General features: G+C 47.6%; 1 protein-coding gene across 1 annotated transcript in view; it reads right to left on the bottom strand.

Moving 5' to 3' along the window:
• LOC130301616 (zinc finger protein 420-like) overlaps positions 1-18,250 on the bottom strand; it is a 51,479-nt gene that overhangs the window by 25,362 nt on the left and 7,867 nt on the right. The window contains exon 4 of the mRNA XM_056551630.1: positions 8,860-10,041. Coding sequence (XP_056407605.1) covers positions 8,860-10,041 — 1,182 coding nt within the window. The remainder of the gene's footprint in view (positions 1-8,859; positions 10,042-18,250) is intronic.

Below are 18,250 nucleotides of genomic sequence, written 5' to 3'. Positions count from 1 at the left end.
GGAGACACTCCCATATATGATGCGGAGAACCCCTCTAATAATACATCGTCTAGGAGACACTCCCCATATATGATGCGGAGAACCCCTCTAATAATACATCATCTAGGAGACACTCCCCATATATGATGCGGAGAACCCCTCTAATAATACATCGTCTAGGAGACACTCCCCATATATGATGCGGAGAACCCCTCTAATAATACATCGTCTAGGAGACACCCCCCATATATGATGCGGAGAACCCCTCTAATAATACATCATCTAGGAGACACTCCCCATATATGATACGGAGAACCCCTCTAATAATACATCGTCTAGGAGACACTCCCCATATATGATGCGGAGAACCCCTCTAATAATACATCGTCTAGGAGACACTCCCCATATATGATGCGGAGAACCCCTCTAATAATACATCATCTAGGAGACACTCCCCATATATGATACGGAGAACCCCTCTAATAATACATCGTCTAGGAGACACTCCACATATATGATGCGGAGAACCCCTCTAATAATACATCGTCTAGGAGACACCCCCCATATATGATGCAGAGAACCCCTCTAATAATACATCGTCTAGGAGACAGTCCCCATATATGATGCGGAGAACCCCTCTAATAATACATCGTCTAGGAGACACTCCCCATATATGATGCGGAGAACCCCTCTAATAATACATCGTCTAGGAGACACCCCCCATATATGATGCGGAGAACCCCTCTAATAATACATCGTCTAGGAGACACTCCCCATATATGATGCGGAGAACCCCTCTAATAATACATCGTCTAGGAGACACCCCCCATATATGATGAGGAGAACCCCTCTAATAATACATCGTCTAGGAGACACTCCTCATATATGATGCGGAGAACCCCTCTAATAATACATCGTCTAGGAGACACTCCCCATATATGATGCGGAGAACCCCTCTAATAATACATCGTCTAGGAGACACTCCCCATATATGATGCAGAGAACCCCTCTAATAATACATCGTCTAGGAGACACTCCCCATATATGATGCGGAGAACCTCTCTAATAATACATCGTCTAGGAGACACCCCCCATATATGATGCGGAGAACCCCTCTAATAATACATCGTCTAGGAGACACTCCCCATATATGATGCGGAGAACCCCTCTAATAATACATCGTCTAGGAGACACTCCCCATATATGATGCGGAGAACCCCTCTAATAATACATCGTCTAGGAGACACTCCCCATATATGATGCGGAGAACCCCTCTAATAATACATCGTCTAGGAGACACTCCTCATATATGAAGCAGAGAACCCCTCTAATAATACATCGTCTAGGAGACACTCCCCATATATGATGCAGAGAACCCCTCTAATAATACATCGTCTAGAGACACTCCCCATATATGATGCGGAGAACCCCTCTAATAATACATCGTCTAGGAGACACTCCCCATATATGATGCGGAGAACCCCTCTAATAATACATCATCTAGGAGACACTCCCCATATATGATGCGGAGAACCCCTCTAATAATACATCATCTAGGAGACACTCCCCATATATGATGCGGAGAACCCCTCTAATAATACATCATCTAGGAGACACTCCTCATATATGATGCGGAGAACCCCTCTAATAATACATCATCTAGGAGACACTCCTCATATATGATGCGGAGAACCCCTCTAATAATACATCGTCTAGGAGACACTCCCCATATATGATGCAGAGAACCCCTCTAATAATACATTGTCTAGCAGACACTCCCCATATATGATGCGGAGAACCCCTCTAATAATACATCGTCTAGGAGACACCCCCCATATATGATGCGGAGAACCCCTCTAATAATACATCATCTAGGAGACACTCCTCATATATGATGCGAAGAACCCCTCTAATAATACATCGTCTAGGAGACACTCCCATATATGATGCGGAGAACCCCTCTAATAATACATCGTCTAGGAGACACTCCCCATATATGATGCGGAGAACCCCTCTAATAATACATCGTCTAGGAGACACTCCCCATATATGATGCGGAGAACCCCTCTAATAATACATCGTCTAGGAGACACTCCCCATATATGATGCGGAGAACCCCTCTAATAATACATCGTCTAGGAGACACTCCCCATATATGATGCGGAGAACCCCTCTAATAATACATCGTCTAGGAGACACCCCCATATATGATGCGGAGAACCCCTCTAATAATACATCGTCTAGGAGACACTCCCCATATATGATGCGGAGAACCCCTCTAATAATACATCGTCTAGGAGACACTCCTCATATATGAAGCAGAGAACCCCTCTAATAATACATCGTCTAGGAGACACTCCCCATATATGATGCAGAGAACCCCTCTAATAATACATCGTCTAGGAGACACTCCCCATATATGATGCGGAGAACCCCTCTAATAATACATCGTCTAGGAGACACTCCCCATATATGATGCGGAGAACCCCTCTAATAATACATCGTCTAGGAGACACTCCTCATATATGATGCGGAGAACCCCTCTAATAATACATCGTCTAGGAGACACTCCCCATATATGATGCAGAGAACCCCTCTAATAATACATCGTCTAGGAGACACTCCCCATATATGATGCGGAGAACCCCTCTAATAATACATCATCTAGGAGACACTCCCCATATATGATGCAGAGAACCCCTCTAATAATACATTGTCTAGCAGACACTCCCCATATATGATGTGGAGAACCCCTCTAATAATACATCGTCTAGGAGACACCCCCCATATATGATGCGGAGAACCCCTCTAATAATACATCATCTAGGAGACACTCCCCATATATGATGCAGAGAACCCCTCTAATAATACATCGTCTAGGAGACACTCCCCATATATGATGCGGAGAACCCCTCTAATAATACATCGTCTAGGAGACACTCCCCATATATGATGCGGAGAACTCCTCTAATAATACATCGTCTAGGAGACACTCACATATATGATGCGGAGAACCCCTATAATAATACATCGTCTAGGAGACACTCCTCATATATGATGCGGAGAACCCCTCTAATAATACATCGTCTAGGAGACACTCCCCATATATGATGCGGAGAACCCCTCTAATAATACATCGTCTAGGAGACACTCCTCATATATGATGCGGAGAACCCCTCTAATAATACATCGTCTAGGAGACACTCCCCATATATGATGCGGAGAACCCCTCTAATAATACATCGTCTAGGAGACACTCCCCATATATGATGCGGAGAACCCCTCTAATAATACATCGTCTAGGAGACACTCCCCATATATGATGCGGAGAACCCCTCTAATAATACATCGTCTAGGAGACACTCCTCATATATGATGCGGAGAACCCCTCTAATAATACATCGTCTAGGAGACACTCCCCATATATGATGCGGAGAACCCCTCTAATAATACATCGTCTAGGAGACACTCCTCATATATGAAGCGGACAACCCCTTTAAGAACACTATTTATAAAACATATGACGGACCAGGAGGGAACATTTCTCTAATCTGGAAGGACTTCAAAATAGTTTCTTTAAAAATGGAGATTACGATTATTATTACAATCTTCTTAAAAGGTTCCAGATATGGCAAAGTATATAGCTATATACAGGAGTCCGCAACGAACATGTATTCAGACCCTTTACTATGACCAAATTCATCTGATTGGACAAGACACAGTCCTCTCTGTATAAGGCAGTGGTTCTCAACCTTTATCGTGACTGTGCCCCAAGGGTGAATGTATGTCGGCGGGTGCCCCTCGTACGTAAATAAGTCATAGAATTCCTTATTTCATTATGGCGCGTGCTTACCTTTACACTAATGTGATACCTAATCCCCCAGTGCCATTACTCCCCCTCCCTCTCATCCCCTTGTGCCATTACTCCCCCTCCCTCTCATCCCCTTGTGCCATTACTCCCCCTCCCTCTGATCTCCTTGTGCCATTACTCCCCCTCCCTCTCATCCCCTTGTGCCATTACTCCCCCTCCCTCTGATCCCCTTGTGCCATTACTCCCCCTCCCTCTGATCCCCTTGTGCCAATCCTCCCCCCTCCCTCTCATCCCCTTGTGCCATTACCCCCCCTCCCTCTCATCGCCTTGTGCCATTACTCCCCCTCCCTCTGATCTCCTTGTGCCATTACTCCCCCTCCCTCTCATCCCCTTGTGGCATTACTCCCCCTCCCTCTGATCCCCTTGTGCCATTACTCCCCCTCCCTCTGATCCCCTTGTGCCATTACTCCCCCCTCCCTCTGATCCCCTTGTGCCATTACTCCCCCTCCCTCTGATCCCCTTTTGCCATTACTCCCCCTCCCTCTGATCCCCTTGTGCCATTACTCCCCCTCCCTCTGATCCCCTTGTGCCATTACTCCCCCCTCCCTCTGATCCCCTTGTGCCATTACTCCCCCCTCCCTCTGATCCCCTTGTGCCATTACTCCCCCCTCCCTCTGATCCCCTTGTGCCATTATTCCCCCCTCCCTCTGATCCCCTTGTGCCATCACTCCCCCTCCTTCTGATCCCCTTGTGCCATTTCCCCCCCTCCCTCTGATCCCCTTGTGCCATGACTCCCCTCTCCCTCTGATCCCCTTGTGCCATTACTCCCCCTCCCTCTGATCCCCTTTTGCCATTATTTCTATATACATACAATAACATACTTTTTATTTTTTAAGGCCTGTTTGGGTATACGGCGCTCCCATAGTCCCGTTTGGTGGGGCTGCACAGAAGGGTGACGTCCTCCTGCACTGTGCAGCACCTCCGCGCAATGTCAGGGGATGTCACACGTCTGCCTGGCAACCACGCAGCTCCCGTAAAGCAGCCTCGGCCTGAGCTGCGGCCGTGGTACATTACAGAAAGCTGCCGTGGCCATTCCCCGCTCTGCACGGACAAATACTGGCCAATACATGGCCGGTATTTGTCAGTGTATTTCATACCCCCACAAAACCGATGGCGTACCCCTCATATAAGGTCTCATGTGCATATCAGAGCAAAAACCAAGCCAGGAGGAGGAAAAAAAATGCCTGTAGAGCTCAGACACAGCCCTGTCTATATAAGGTCTCACAGCTGACAATGTATATCAGAGCAAACACCAAGCCATGAGGATGAAATAATTGCCTGTAGAGCTCAGACACAGCCCTGTCTATATAAGATCTCACAGCTGACAATGTATATCAGAGCAAACACCATGAGGAAGAAATAACTGCCTGTAGAGCTCAGACACAACCCTGTCTATATAAGATCTCACAGCTGACAATGTATATCAGAGCAAACACCATGAGCAGGAAAGAACTGCCTGTAGAGCTCAGACACAGCCCTCTCTATATAAGGTCTCACAGCTGACAATGTATATCAGAGCAAACACCAAGCCATGAGCGGGAAAGAACTGCCTGTAGAGCTCAGACACAGCCATGTCTATATAAGGTCTCACAGCTGACAATGTATATCAGAGCAAACACCATGAGGAGGAAATAACTGCCTGTAGAGCTCAGACACAGCCCTGTCTATATAAGGTCTCACAGCTGACAATGTATATCAGAGCAAACACCATGAGGTGGAAATAACTGCCTGTAGAGCTCAGACACAGCTCTGTCTATATAAGGTCTCACAGCTGACAATGTATATCAGAGCAAACACCATGAGGTGGAAATAACTGCCTGTAGAGCTCAGACACAGCTCTGTCTATATAAGATCTCACAGCTGACAATGTATATCAGAGCAAACACCATGAGAAGGAAAGAACTGCCTGTAGAGCTCAGACACAGCCCTGTCTATATAAGATCTCACAGCTGACAATGTATATCAGAGCAAAAAAACAAGTCATGAGGGGAAAGAACTGCCTGTAGAGCTCAGACACAGCCCTGTCTATATAAAGATCTCACAGCTGACAATGTATATCAAAGCAAAAAACCAAGTCATGAGGGGAAAGAACTACCTGTAGAGCTCAGACACAGTCCTGTCTATATAAGGTCTCACAGCTGACAATGTATATCAGAGCAAACACCAAGCCATGAGAGGGAAAGAACTGCCTGTAGAGCTCAGACACAGTCCTGTCTATATAAGGTCTTACACATGACAATGTATATCAGAGCAAACACTGAGACATGAGTGGGAAAGAACTGCCTGTAGAGCTCAGACACAGCCCTGTCTATATAGTCTCACAGCTGACAATGTATATCAGAGCAAACACCAAGCCATGAGCGGGAAAGAACTGCCTGTAGAAGTTTATAACAACCAGGACTTTTCCTAGATATAACACATGTCCCCCCAAACACCAAATAAAGTAATCAGGGGAGAAGGGCCTTGGTAAGCGAGGTGACCAAAATACCAATGTCACTTCTGACAGACCAATAGAAGTGATTGCCGGCTTTAGGGGTGCTCAGCTGTGCTGTAGGCAATTGACAGTTTTAAATCGTCAGGTACATATAAAAGTGATAATGCAGCAAATCAGCCTAAATCATCACGTACGTGTACCTGATAATACGGGACAGGGTTAATAAATCAGTAAACATTTCTCACATTCTTTTTCCTCTTTGTTATTATAGGGTATTGAGGGCAGAATGATGGGAAACATAAGGAGCAACAACAAAATGTGAAGAGGGTGAAAGGGTATGAAGACTTTCCGAATGCACTGACTGTGATTTGGAAGCAGAGCGGAGTAGGTGTTGTTGTGTGATTGGACAGACAAGGAAAAGGAAATCCCTGTGCGTGTGCTGCTGGAACACAGACCACCTCTGGACCTGCTCCGAGATGGAGAGAAGTATCTGTGCACCATGGAGAGGACTCTCAGGGGCCCAATAACAGCAGTGAGGGACCTAATATTACATTGTCACCAACAAAACCAAAAGTCTTTTAATACAATAGTTACGCTTCAAGTATTTGTATTAGTAGTAATAAGGTGAAGTCTTCATTTACTGCATAGATTTCCCCTATTTTAAATTGCTTTCTTTTTACTTTTAGAATATATTTTATTGGATATTTTATATTCAGTTATAAATCGACAACATGTTGAAATAATATAATGACATTTCATTGTGTCCCCTCTTTCCTTTCAGTGACATATACAGTGGGGCAAAAAAGTATTTAGTCATCCACCAATTGTTTAAGTTCTCCCACTTATAACGATGAGAGGCTGTAATGTCCATCATAGGTTATAAACTCAACTATGAGAGACAGAATGAGAAAAAAAATCCATAAAATCACATTGTCCGATTTATAAATAATTTATTTTCAAATTATGGTGAAAATAAGTAATTTGGTCTATAAGAAAAGTTCATCTCATTACTTTTTTGTAAGTCTTCACAAGGTTTTCACACACTGTTGCTGGTATTTTGGCCCAGGCTAGGCCACTCCAGGACCTTGAAATGCTTCTTACGAAGCCACTCCTTCATTGCCGGGCGGTGTGTTTGGGATCATTGTCATGCTGAAAGACCCAGCCACATTTCATCTTCAATGCCCTTGCTGATGGGAGGTTTTCATTCAAAATCTCACTATACATGGCCCCATTCATTCTTTTCTTTACACGGATCAGTCGTCCTGGTCCCTTTGCTGAAAAACAGCCCCAAAACATGATGTTTCCACCCCCCATGCTTCACAGTAGGTATGGTGTTCTTTGGATGCAACTCAGCATTCTTTCTCCTCCAAACATGATGAGTTGAGTTTTTACCAAAAAGTTCTACTTTGGTTTCATCTGAACATATGACAATCTCCCAATCCTCTTCTGGATCATCCAAATGCTCTCTAGCAAACTTCAGACGGGCCCGGACATGTACTGGCTTAAGCAGGGGGACATGTCTGGCACTGCATGATTTGAGTCCCTTGCGGCGTAGTGTTACTGATGGTAGCCTTTGTTACTTTGGTCCCAGCTCTCTGCAGGTCATTCACTAGGTCCCCCGTGTGGTTCTGGGATTTTTGATCACCGTTTTTGTGATAATTTTGACACTACAGGGTGAGATCTTGCGTGGAGCCCCAGATGGAGGGAGATTATCAGTGGTCTTGTAGGTCTTCCATTTTCTAATAATTGCTCCCACAGTTGATTTCTTCACACCAAGCTGCTTGCCTATTGCAGATTCAGCCTTCCCAGTCTGGTGCAGGTCTTCAATTTTGTTTCTGGTGTCCTTCGACAGCTCTTTGGTCTTGGCCATAGTGGAGTTTGGAGTGTGACTGTTTGAGGTTGTGGACAGGCGTCTTTTATACTGATAACAAATTCAAACAGGAGCCATTAATACAGGTGGAGGACAGAGGAGACTCTTAAATAAGAAGTTACAGGTCTGTGAGAGCCAGAAATTTTGCTTGTTTGTAGGCAGAAATAGCCGATAACCTATACCGGAATATCAGTATAAGTTATCGGCTATCGGCCTGAAAGGTCACAGATTATCGGTATCGGCCCTAAAAAATCGATATCGGTCGATCCCGAGTCATAACCTATGATGAAAATTACAGCCTCATCTTTTTAAGGGGGAGAACTTGCACAATTGGAGGCTGACTAAATACTTTTTTGCCCCACTGTATAAAAGGTTCCTATAGAATATTTTTACAAATAGATCAAAATGGTTTCTCTCCACTGTGACTTCACTTATGTTCAAGAGGTGTTGATGTGAAAAACATTCCCCACATTCTGAACATAAATATGGCTTTTCTATATTGTGACTTCTCTTCTGTATATTTTGACTTTTTTATTACTTCCCACATACCAAACAACATGTTTTTACTGTGCGAATTAGTGTAAAAAATGTTTTTCACCTATTAAACATCAAAATGCCTTCTCTTTGTTGACTTCTTTCATGTTGATCAAGACGGCATTTTTGTGTAAAACCTTTCCCACATTCTGAACATGAATATGGCTTAACTCTTGTGTAAATTCTCATGTTTTATAAGATCTGATTTATTTTTAAAACCTTTCCCACATTCTGAACATGAATATGGCCTCTCTCCTGTGTGAATCCTATCATGTTTTATAAGATCTGATTTATTTATAAAACCTTTCCCACATTCTGAACATGAATGTGGCTTCTTTCCTGTGTGACTTCTCCCATGTCTAACAAGCTCTTTTTTACTTATAAAACATTTGTCACATTCTAAACATGAATATGGCTTCTCTCCTGTGTGAATTCTCTCATGTATGATAAGATCTGATTTATTTCTAAAACCTTTTCCACATTCTGAACATGAATGTGGCTTCTCTCCTGTGTGAGTTCTCCCATGTCTTACAAGATCTGATTTACTTTTAAAACATTTGCCACATTCTGAACATGAATATGGCTTCTCTCCTTTGTGACTTCTCTCATGTCTACCAAGCTGTTTTTTACTTCTAAAAAGTTTGCCACATTCTAAACATGAATATGGCCTCTCTCCTGTGCGAATTCTCTCATGTATCATAAGATCAGATTTTTTCTCTCGTGTGTGACATTTTTCATGTGCAACCAGACTCGATCTACTCAGGTAACATTTCCCACATTCTGAACATGAATACGGTCTCTCCCCTGTGTGACCTCTCTCGTGTATAACTTGTTGTGTTCTGTGTGAAAAACATTTCCCACATTCTCTGCATGAATATGGCTTCTCCCCGGTGTGAATTCTCTCATGTGTGACAAGATAGGATTTGCGTGTAAAACTTTTCCCACATTCTGAACACACATACGGCCTCTCTCCTGTGTGATCTCTCTTGTGTCTAACAAGATGTGATCTATCGCCAAAACATTTCCCACATTCTGAACATGAAAATGGTTTCTCTCCTGTGTGAATTCTTCTGTGTGTAACAAGACTTGAACTTTTTGTAAACTCTTTTCCGCATTCCTCACATTTAAACCTTTTGGGATCTGTAGTCGGGATAACAACACGTGGTTGGTAAGGAGCAGGTAACACATGAATAGGGGGAGTATTAATATATAATAGATAAGTGCTGGGAGGAGCCGGATATATATTAAGGGTAAGGAGGTTTCCTCCTGAGGATTGCTGCACCATATCTTTATCTTCTTCTTTATAATTTACCGATTCCGTACATTTCCCATTAGAGACGTTACTGGGATTTTCTGTAAGGAGAAAAAACAAAATGGATTTAGTTATTAGGGTAGAAACACACATGTAGTTTTTTATGCAAATTTTTTTAAGCAGTTTCGGAGCCAACATGAAGTAGACACTAAATCCCCGATAACGTCACAAGACCACGTTTATGTAAAGTAAACCAATCATCTGGGACCTGTCAGTCACATGACTAAACCAGGTGCTGGTAAATATAAAGCAATATATCTCCATGACACATGATTGCCGAACAATGATCACATGACCATTCCAGCCGAAACATTCTATATAACAACATTAATTGTCAATAACAAAGTTCAGGATTGTGGTCCTCATTCCGTGGCCACATTTCTTCGAAAATTTGACTCGCACAGCCTTGTCTGACCATGGAGCCCGTCCTCTGCCCACACGTTTGGCCATTAAGTACCTATCGGGAATCAGTTTCATCCCTTCTCACAAATGGACATAGACCTACAGTTAGTGGCTGGTAAAGGCAGAAGATCCATCAGTGGCGAGTGTCGGCTGTAATACACAGCCAATATCCCATTGCTATTTAACCTTTACCCGCTTAAAGGGGTACTCCACTGAAAAACTTTTTTTTTTAAATCAACTGGTGCCAGAAAGTTAAACAGATTTGTAAATTACTTCTATTAAAAAAATCTTAATCCTTCCAGTACTTATCAGCTGCTGTATGCTCCACAGGAAATTCATTTCTTTTTGAATTTCTTTTCTGTCTGACCACAGGAGCAAATCCCCATAGCAAACCTATCCTCCTCTGGACAGTTCCTGACATGGACAGGGGTGTCAGCAGAAAGCACTGTGGTAAGACAATAAATAAATTTAAAAAGAAAATAACTTCCTGCGGAGCATACAGCAGCTGATAAGTAGTGGAAGGATTAAGATTTTTACACTGCTCAAAAAAATAAAGGGAACACTAAGATAAAACATCCTAGATCTGAATGAACTAATCGTAGGAAATACTTTCATCTTTACATAGTTGAATGTGATGACAACAAAATCACCAAAAATTATCACTGGAAATCAAATGTATGAACCCCTGGGGGTCTGGATATGGAGTCACATTCAAAATCACAGTGGAAAACCCCACTACAGGCTGATCCAACTTTATGTAATGTCCTTAAAACAAGTCCCAATGAGGCTCAGTAGTGTATGTGGCTCACACATGCCCGAATGACCTCCCTACAACACCTGGGCATGCTCCTGATGAGGTGGAGGATGGTCTCCTGAGGGATGTCCTCCCAGACCTGGACTAACTTGCCTAACTCCCCCCCCCTACAATTTTCCCTAATTCTATCCCTCCATTAAAACTGACCCTGCTCTCACCCTCTCACTATCCCTATAACACTGCCCCTAACCAAAATAAAGGTACTCTACCTAAAAAGGTCTAGTACCTAGGGCACATCAAAAGAAAAACCTCTCCACAGGAGAGAAGCCCTACTGGTACCAAGACTGCCATACTCCAAAGACCTGATCTTCCCGAGGTCACCGGTGATATTCCTACAGACCTCCACCTCGGAGAGGATTTTCTGTTTGGTCGACACTAAACACCATGCATTCCACGTGTAGTACCTAACCACTAAGCTAACTAAGAATAAAGTGCCCGGTCTCGGCCACCCAGGTTCCTAAATGCCCCATAAGCCCACTCCGGATAGGTTAGGCCGGAAAGTTGACTCCAGGCGATGGAAGCACCCACCCTGTTGTAAACCCCTATATTAAAGGGACAATGAAGCAGGAAGTGGTCCATGCTTTGCAGCGTGTCCCCGCACTTCTTGGGGACATCCCCGGTCATCAAAGTTCCTGTACTTCAGGTTGTCCCTTACATATAGCTTCCCCTGAAAGCAGCACCAGGCCAAGTCCCAAAACTTCTGGGGGATCCTTTCCATGTTTAAAAGGTACAACCCCACCCTCAGATCCCGACCTGGGCAGTCCCTGAGCGCCAGAGGCTTCTGGAAATGGGTCAACAGAACCCGTTTGTCAAGGAACTGCCTTGACTGGGTCCTGATCTCCCACACTCCCAGACCCCACCGACGTATCGCCTTCAGAGTTGGGGTAGCATAAGCCGGAAGATATCCATGGGGCGTACGGAGGACCTTCACTCGCCCTCCTCTCTCCCATTCCTGGAAGAAAGACTGAAACCATTCCCTGCAGGAGAGTACCCACGGAGGAGCCCTCTCTTTCCAGAGGTTTACAATGTTCGCTTTCAAGAAGGTGTTCGTTAAGAACACCACAGGGTTTACCATAGATAAACCCCCTAGTCTCCTCGTGTGGTACGTAACCTCCCTCTTGACTACGTTCAACCTGTTCCCCCATAACAGTTGGAAAAACAGGCTGTAGATCCTAGTGTAGTAAGCCTCTGGCAAGATACATACACTGCCCAGATAGATAAACAAGCGGAGCAGGTACGATTTGATCAGGTTTACCCTTTCCCTGAGGGTCATAGACCAACCCTTCCACTGGTCCACCTTCTGAGCGGCATCCTGGAGCTTACCATCCCAGTTTTTGGTGGGATAATCATCCTGGCCGAATGTGATGCCTAAGACTTTTGCTGATTCTTGGGGCCCTGGAAGGGTGTCTGGGAGATCAAACTTGGGATCCCCCCCTCCCAGCCAGAGACTCTCACACTTATCCCGGTTGATCTTAGACCCGGATGCCTCCGAGTAGCGGTCCACCTCCGACATCACCACATCGACCTCCTCTCTCTCGGAGACGAAAATAGTGACATCGTCAGCGTATGCCACCACTCTCTGGGTGACATCCAGCTCCGCCAAACTCATCCCGACTCCCGCCAACAGCCCACAATCTACCCTCCGGACGAAGGGATCAATTGCGAACACGTATAAAAGCGGGCTTAAAGGACAACCCTGATGGACTCTGGACCCCACCTCAAAAGAGCGGCCAGACCAACCGTTCACCAGCGGGAAACTCTCTGCCCCTGCATACAAGATCTTAAGCCAATTAACAAAAGTACTTGGTAAGCCATATCTCAGGAGGACGGACCAGAGGTACTCGTGGTTCACCCGATCAAACGCCTTGGCCTGATCCAGGGACAGCAAGTACCCCTTCCAGAGACCTGCACTACTCCGCTCCACTGCCTCCTTCACACTAAGGACAGCACTTAAGGTGCTTCGGCCTGGAACAGAGCAGTGCCGAGTCCCTGAAAGGAGCCGGGGTGCAAACTTCACCAGCCGATTAAACAGTATCTTGGCCAGAAGCTTCCTGTCCGTATTGAGAAGAGCTATGGGCCTCCAATTCTCAATTTGGCTGGGATCTTTACCCTTTGACAGAAGAATCAGGGCTGACCTCCTCATTGACTTCGGCAGAGTGCCAGAGGAGAGACACTCATTGAATACCTAAGTCAAGAGGGGAGCTAAAGACTCCTTAAAGGTCCTGTACCACTCGGATGTTAAGCCATCCGGACCTGGCGACTTCTTAGGGGCGAGCCCCTCGATAGCCAGTCTCACTTCCTCTTCCCTGATTTCTTCTGCCAAAACATCAAGAGAGGGGTCTACCCCTGGCTCAGGAATGGTTTCAGCCAGGAAAGCCGACATCCTGTCTCGATCTAGATCCTTCGAGTAGAAGGATCTGACTACCTCCAAGATCCCTGATCTGGACCGATTCAGAGATCCCATACTATCAATCAGTCCTGAAATGACTTTACTACTCACTGACATCTTACAGTTTCTGTAAGGGTCGGGCGAGCGGTACTTCCCGAAATCCCTCTCAAAAACCAAAGATGCGTGCCTATCGTACTGAATCAGCAAGGATTTCGCTCTGGAGATATCCTCTCGGCTACCTCCAGTCGAGACGAGAAGCTCGAGTTTCCTCCTCAGACCCTGATACAAGCGATACCTGTTCAGGGACCTGAGGCTCGAGAGCTGGCGGAAGAACCCCGCAACCCGCTTCTTGAATATCTCCCACCACTCTGACTTACTACTACATAGGTCATCTACATCTATTCTAGACCTGCGACTACCTTGATGATAGGTGAAACCCGCGTGGCCCGAGGGGCTCCGGACATGGGCATCCTCTAGGTGAGCTTCTCTAGCTATGCTAATCAGTGCCACACTATTGCAAGTCAGCGGACCATTGGAGCTTCTCCTATCTTGGTATCTCGTGACATTATTGAAATCCCCTCCAAAGATCACCTGCCGACTCGTAAAAAGAAAGGACTTAATCCTCATGAAGAGATCTTTACGGCCCCGCTTAGTTTGCGGGGCGTAGATGTTAATGAGCCGGAGCTCCTGTTCCTTCATGAAGACATCTAAGATCAGGCACCTCCCCATTTCTAATTCAATAACCCGTCGGCATTCAACAGGAGCGGTCAAAAGGACCGCCACCCCACTATACGGCTCAGCCGCAAGAGACCAGTGGGAGGGCCCACGCCTCCACTCTCTTCTGGCTTTTACCAGAGAGGCAAGATCTGACAACCTGGTCTCCTGTAAAAAGAAAATGTCGGCTTCAACACTGCCGAGAAAAATCAAAGGCTGCAAATCTAGCCGTATCAGACTTTATACTGGCACAATTAATAGATGCCAGCGTCAATGGGGTGAGTGCCGCCATACAGGGTGATTAAATTAGACGGCCACACCCTTTATTTATTTTTCCCCTTCTTTTTAGCCCCCTCATCCCCCGAAGACGACGAGAGGGCAGGACCACTCTTACATCTTTTTTTCGACTCCGATTGGTCCATAAGGTCCCCGTGTCTGTCCGGACCCAGTCTAGCCCTGCCCTCTGAGGAAGGTGCCTCGACATGACAGGGCCCAGTTCCCCCCAGAGGCTATTTCTCCCGAGGCACCCCGCCCTCACCTTCCCCCTCCAAGGAGGGGGAGGAGATGGTATCGAGGACGAGGTACCGGTTTGACAGGTCAATCAGAGGGGGGGCAGCCAGGCTTCCGCTTTGGACCTGGCCCGTAGTACCAGGAGCTTCAGAGGACTCTGATCTCTTCTTTCTCCCTTTCCTTTTGCCCTTTTCTTTCTTTTTGGGCCTCACCCCACTCTCCTCATCCACACTTTCATAGTGGGAGGAATCGGAAGGGTCGGCCATATTGCTTTCCTCTCTGTGAAGTCTCCTGATCTCCTCATCCAGCACATTCTCCACCAGGGCTTCAGCAGTTACAGGGCCAGCTTCAGGAGCAGGGACTGAAGCTACCCCTGCCACCTGGGCACTCTCCAGCTCCCTACTCCTTCTATGATTTTCCTCCCGCCTTAGTTTGGCAGGGCCCTTTTTCCTCCTCACTAGCCCTGTTGCGCCCCCATCCCTGCCCGTACCCTCCCCAGCCGAGGCAACTTCATAGCTCTCCTCAGCTGGAGCGGCCGCTGTATGGGCGACGGCGCTAGGACAACGGCTGAAAGGGTGTCCGAGGACACCACACAGGTGGCACCGGATCTGCCGACAGGATGCGGCCAGATGACCCACCCCACCACACAAAGCGCAGACCTGCACAGTACAGGGTGCGCTAAAGTGGGTGGGGCTGCCACACCTGTGACAGACCTTAGGCTGCCCCTGGTAGAAGACCTGGATCCTATCACGTCCAAGGAAGGCGGCTGACAGAATGTGGGCAACCGTACTCCCTGAACGCTTGAGTTTGACAGAAAACGTCCAGGCCCCGGACCAGATCCCGTGCTCATCCAAGTTTTTCTTGGGCATGTCCGTCACATCCCCATACCGTCCGAGCCAGGTCATGATGTCATAACAAGAAAGTGACTCATTACGGGTCAAAATGGTCACCTTCTTGACCGCATTCTGACGGGAAATCGCCTTTACGGCGAACTCCCGCCAGCCGGGCTTGTTTTTTGCCACTTCGTAGTTTGACCAGAAGAGTTCGAGACCCTCTGGCCGAACGAAGCTGACATCAAACTCAGACGAACCGTAGGGGTGGATCAGGGCAAAGATGTCACACGCCCTGAATTCCATCTGGAGGAGGAGCTCAACCACTTTAGCGCGAGGCGGGCACGCATCCTCGCCCCTCCAAATCAGACGGACCACATTCCTACGGTTATTGTCCTGCCCGGTTGTCGGGAGGGACCAGACCACCTCCCCATTCCGCTCTCGGAAAGCCCACAAACTGTGCCTCTCTATCCAGAAAGACAGGTCGACCTCACCCCTCCCCTCTACCTGGATCGACCTGTCGCCCCTACGCAGAGCCTCCAGGAGGCGCTGTTGCAAGTGGCCTCCAGAGCCGGCCGGAGACGGGGACCCCCCTGAACCCCCGGCAGCAACATTAGCATAACTTCTAGGAGCAGTCACTACCGGGTGGGCAGCCGGACCAGACCCAGACCCATCAGTACAACCACTCACACCACTACTCCCATCTTTATTCTCCTCCATACCAGACTTCCCATTCTTACCACTACTACTCCCACCATCATTCACTCCACTTACACTCCTCACATCCACAGCTCTACTACACTCAGCATTCTCACATCCTCCAGTCTTTTCCTGCCTAATGGATTCTGGTCTGGCTGGGACCTATAGTACTGCTGGTCTTATTATGGTTTTCTGTGCTGGGGTCGATGCTGCTGCTGCCGGGGTCGACACTGAAGACTCCTCCTCCACGTGCGATGACACCTCCTGAGTCTGGGGCTGCCCCTCAAAGCGCACCCCAGCTCCTCCCACAGCGCCATCGCTTGGTTTGCCTAACCGCACAGGCTCTGCAGGGGATATCGGTGCCCGGACACTCCCCCCCCCCCTCACAGAGGAGTGCCCCGCAGCACCCACAGAACACACAGTACTCGGGGGACCGCCCCCCGAGCACACAGACACTCCGCTCTCCGCCACCGGTGCCCGGACACTCCACCCCTCCTCACAGGGGAGTGCCCCGCAGTGCCGGTAATGCCCACAGTTCTCGGGGAACCACCCCCGAGCACACAGCAGCAAAACTCGCCTCCCGTCACCCTGGGGCGGCCCTGCAGTGCCAGAGCTGCCCACCATGAGCCCATCCTTCCCCTCCCTACCGGCAGGATGGGTGGGCTTTACAGCTATTGCGTCCGCAGCCTTTTCTGACGCCATGCTGTACCCCCCATGCTGGCTCCGTTCCACTACAGAAACGGAGTCTGGCAGTCTGGGGGGCCCAGCAGCCTGAACCAGCTTTGCAGCTGGCCCTGACTGCTGGAAAGGGACAAACATGTACTTTACTGTCTCCTGAGTCTTCTGCTTCTTACGCTTTACTGCTACATCATCGCACTGGTCATCTCCAAAGGTAAAATTCTGGAGGTGGGCTGGGGACTCCTGCATAACAATCGCCCTCAGTAATCCCCCAGCCTCACTCTCCAGTTCATCCTCCTCGCTCTCACTTAATGGAAGCGCTACCTGGGCTGGCTCTATGTAGCTGTCCTGGGTGTTATAGGGAGTAGCTACAGGCAAGGCATCCATTTCCACCACTTGTGCTCTTTCTCCCACATTCTCCTCCTCCTTCTTCTTTATGCCTTCACCATCCACACTTTCTTCACCGCCACTACTCTCCCCATTATCCACCTCCACCTTACCTGGGGATTTCATGGCGGCAAACCAGTTGTTGTTCTGAAGCTTCCTTGTCCTTGAAGAGACTTCTCCCCTCCAAGATCTCTGCTCTCCTCTCCTCCAGCTGCACAATCTCAGCCTTCAGTGCTTAGATCTTTCTTCTTAGCTCTGGTCTGCTCTTTTTGGGCGCAGTGTTCACCAGATTCTGAGCCCCTTGCAGATCTTGTCTGGCCAACTTCAGCTCCTTGCCGCAGCGATCATATTCAGCAAACCGCGCGGCCATGCGGGAGCAGTAGGTGGCACTGGACTCCTTGGGCCTTCTCTCTGCCCACAACTCCACACTTCTCCTTCTTGCTTTTCTTTTACCAGTCTTCTGGCTGGCACCCGTTGCCGGGGGTGCAGAGCCCGCATTGCTGCAGACTCTGCCAGATCTTCTCCCCCCGGCCGGAATGGCTGTTGCTGTTTGCTCTCCACCCCCCGCCAGCCTTGAAGAACGGGAGGTGGAGCCCAGGGACGCCATGCAGGGAGGCTCTCCCGAGGAGGCTGCCACACTCCTGGGGAGGCTGATGAAACACCTGCTCTGGTCTGCTGGAAGTCTCTGGAGCACACACAAAGAGACACACCCAAATGAGCTGCACACTGAACTGCTCTGGACTACAGGAAGTGCTCTCTGCTGACACCTCTGTCCATGTCAGGAACTGTCCAGAGTAGAAGCAAATTCCCATAGAAAACCTCACCAG

This window comes from Hyla sarda, chromosome 1, assembly GCF_029499605.1.
Source record: "Hyla sarda isolate aHylSar1 chromosome 1, aHylSar1.hap1, whole genome shotgun sequence".
NCBI classification, from domain to species: Eukaryota; Metazoa; Chordata; class Amphibia; order Anura; family Hylidae; genus Hyla; species Hyla sarda.
Note: the sequence above shows the minus strand (reverse complement) of the source record. Positions and strands in the feature narration are given on the sequence as shown.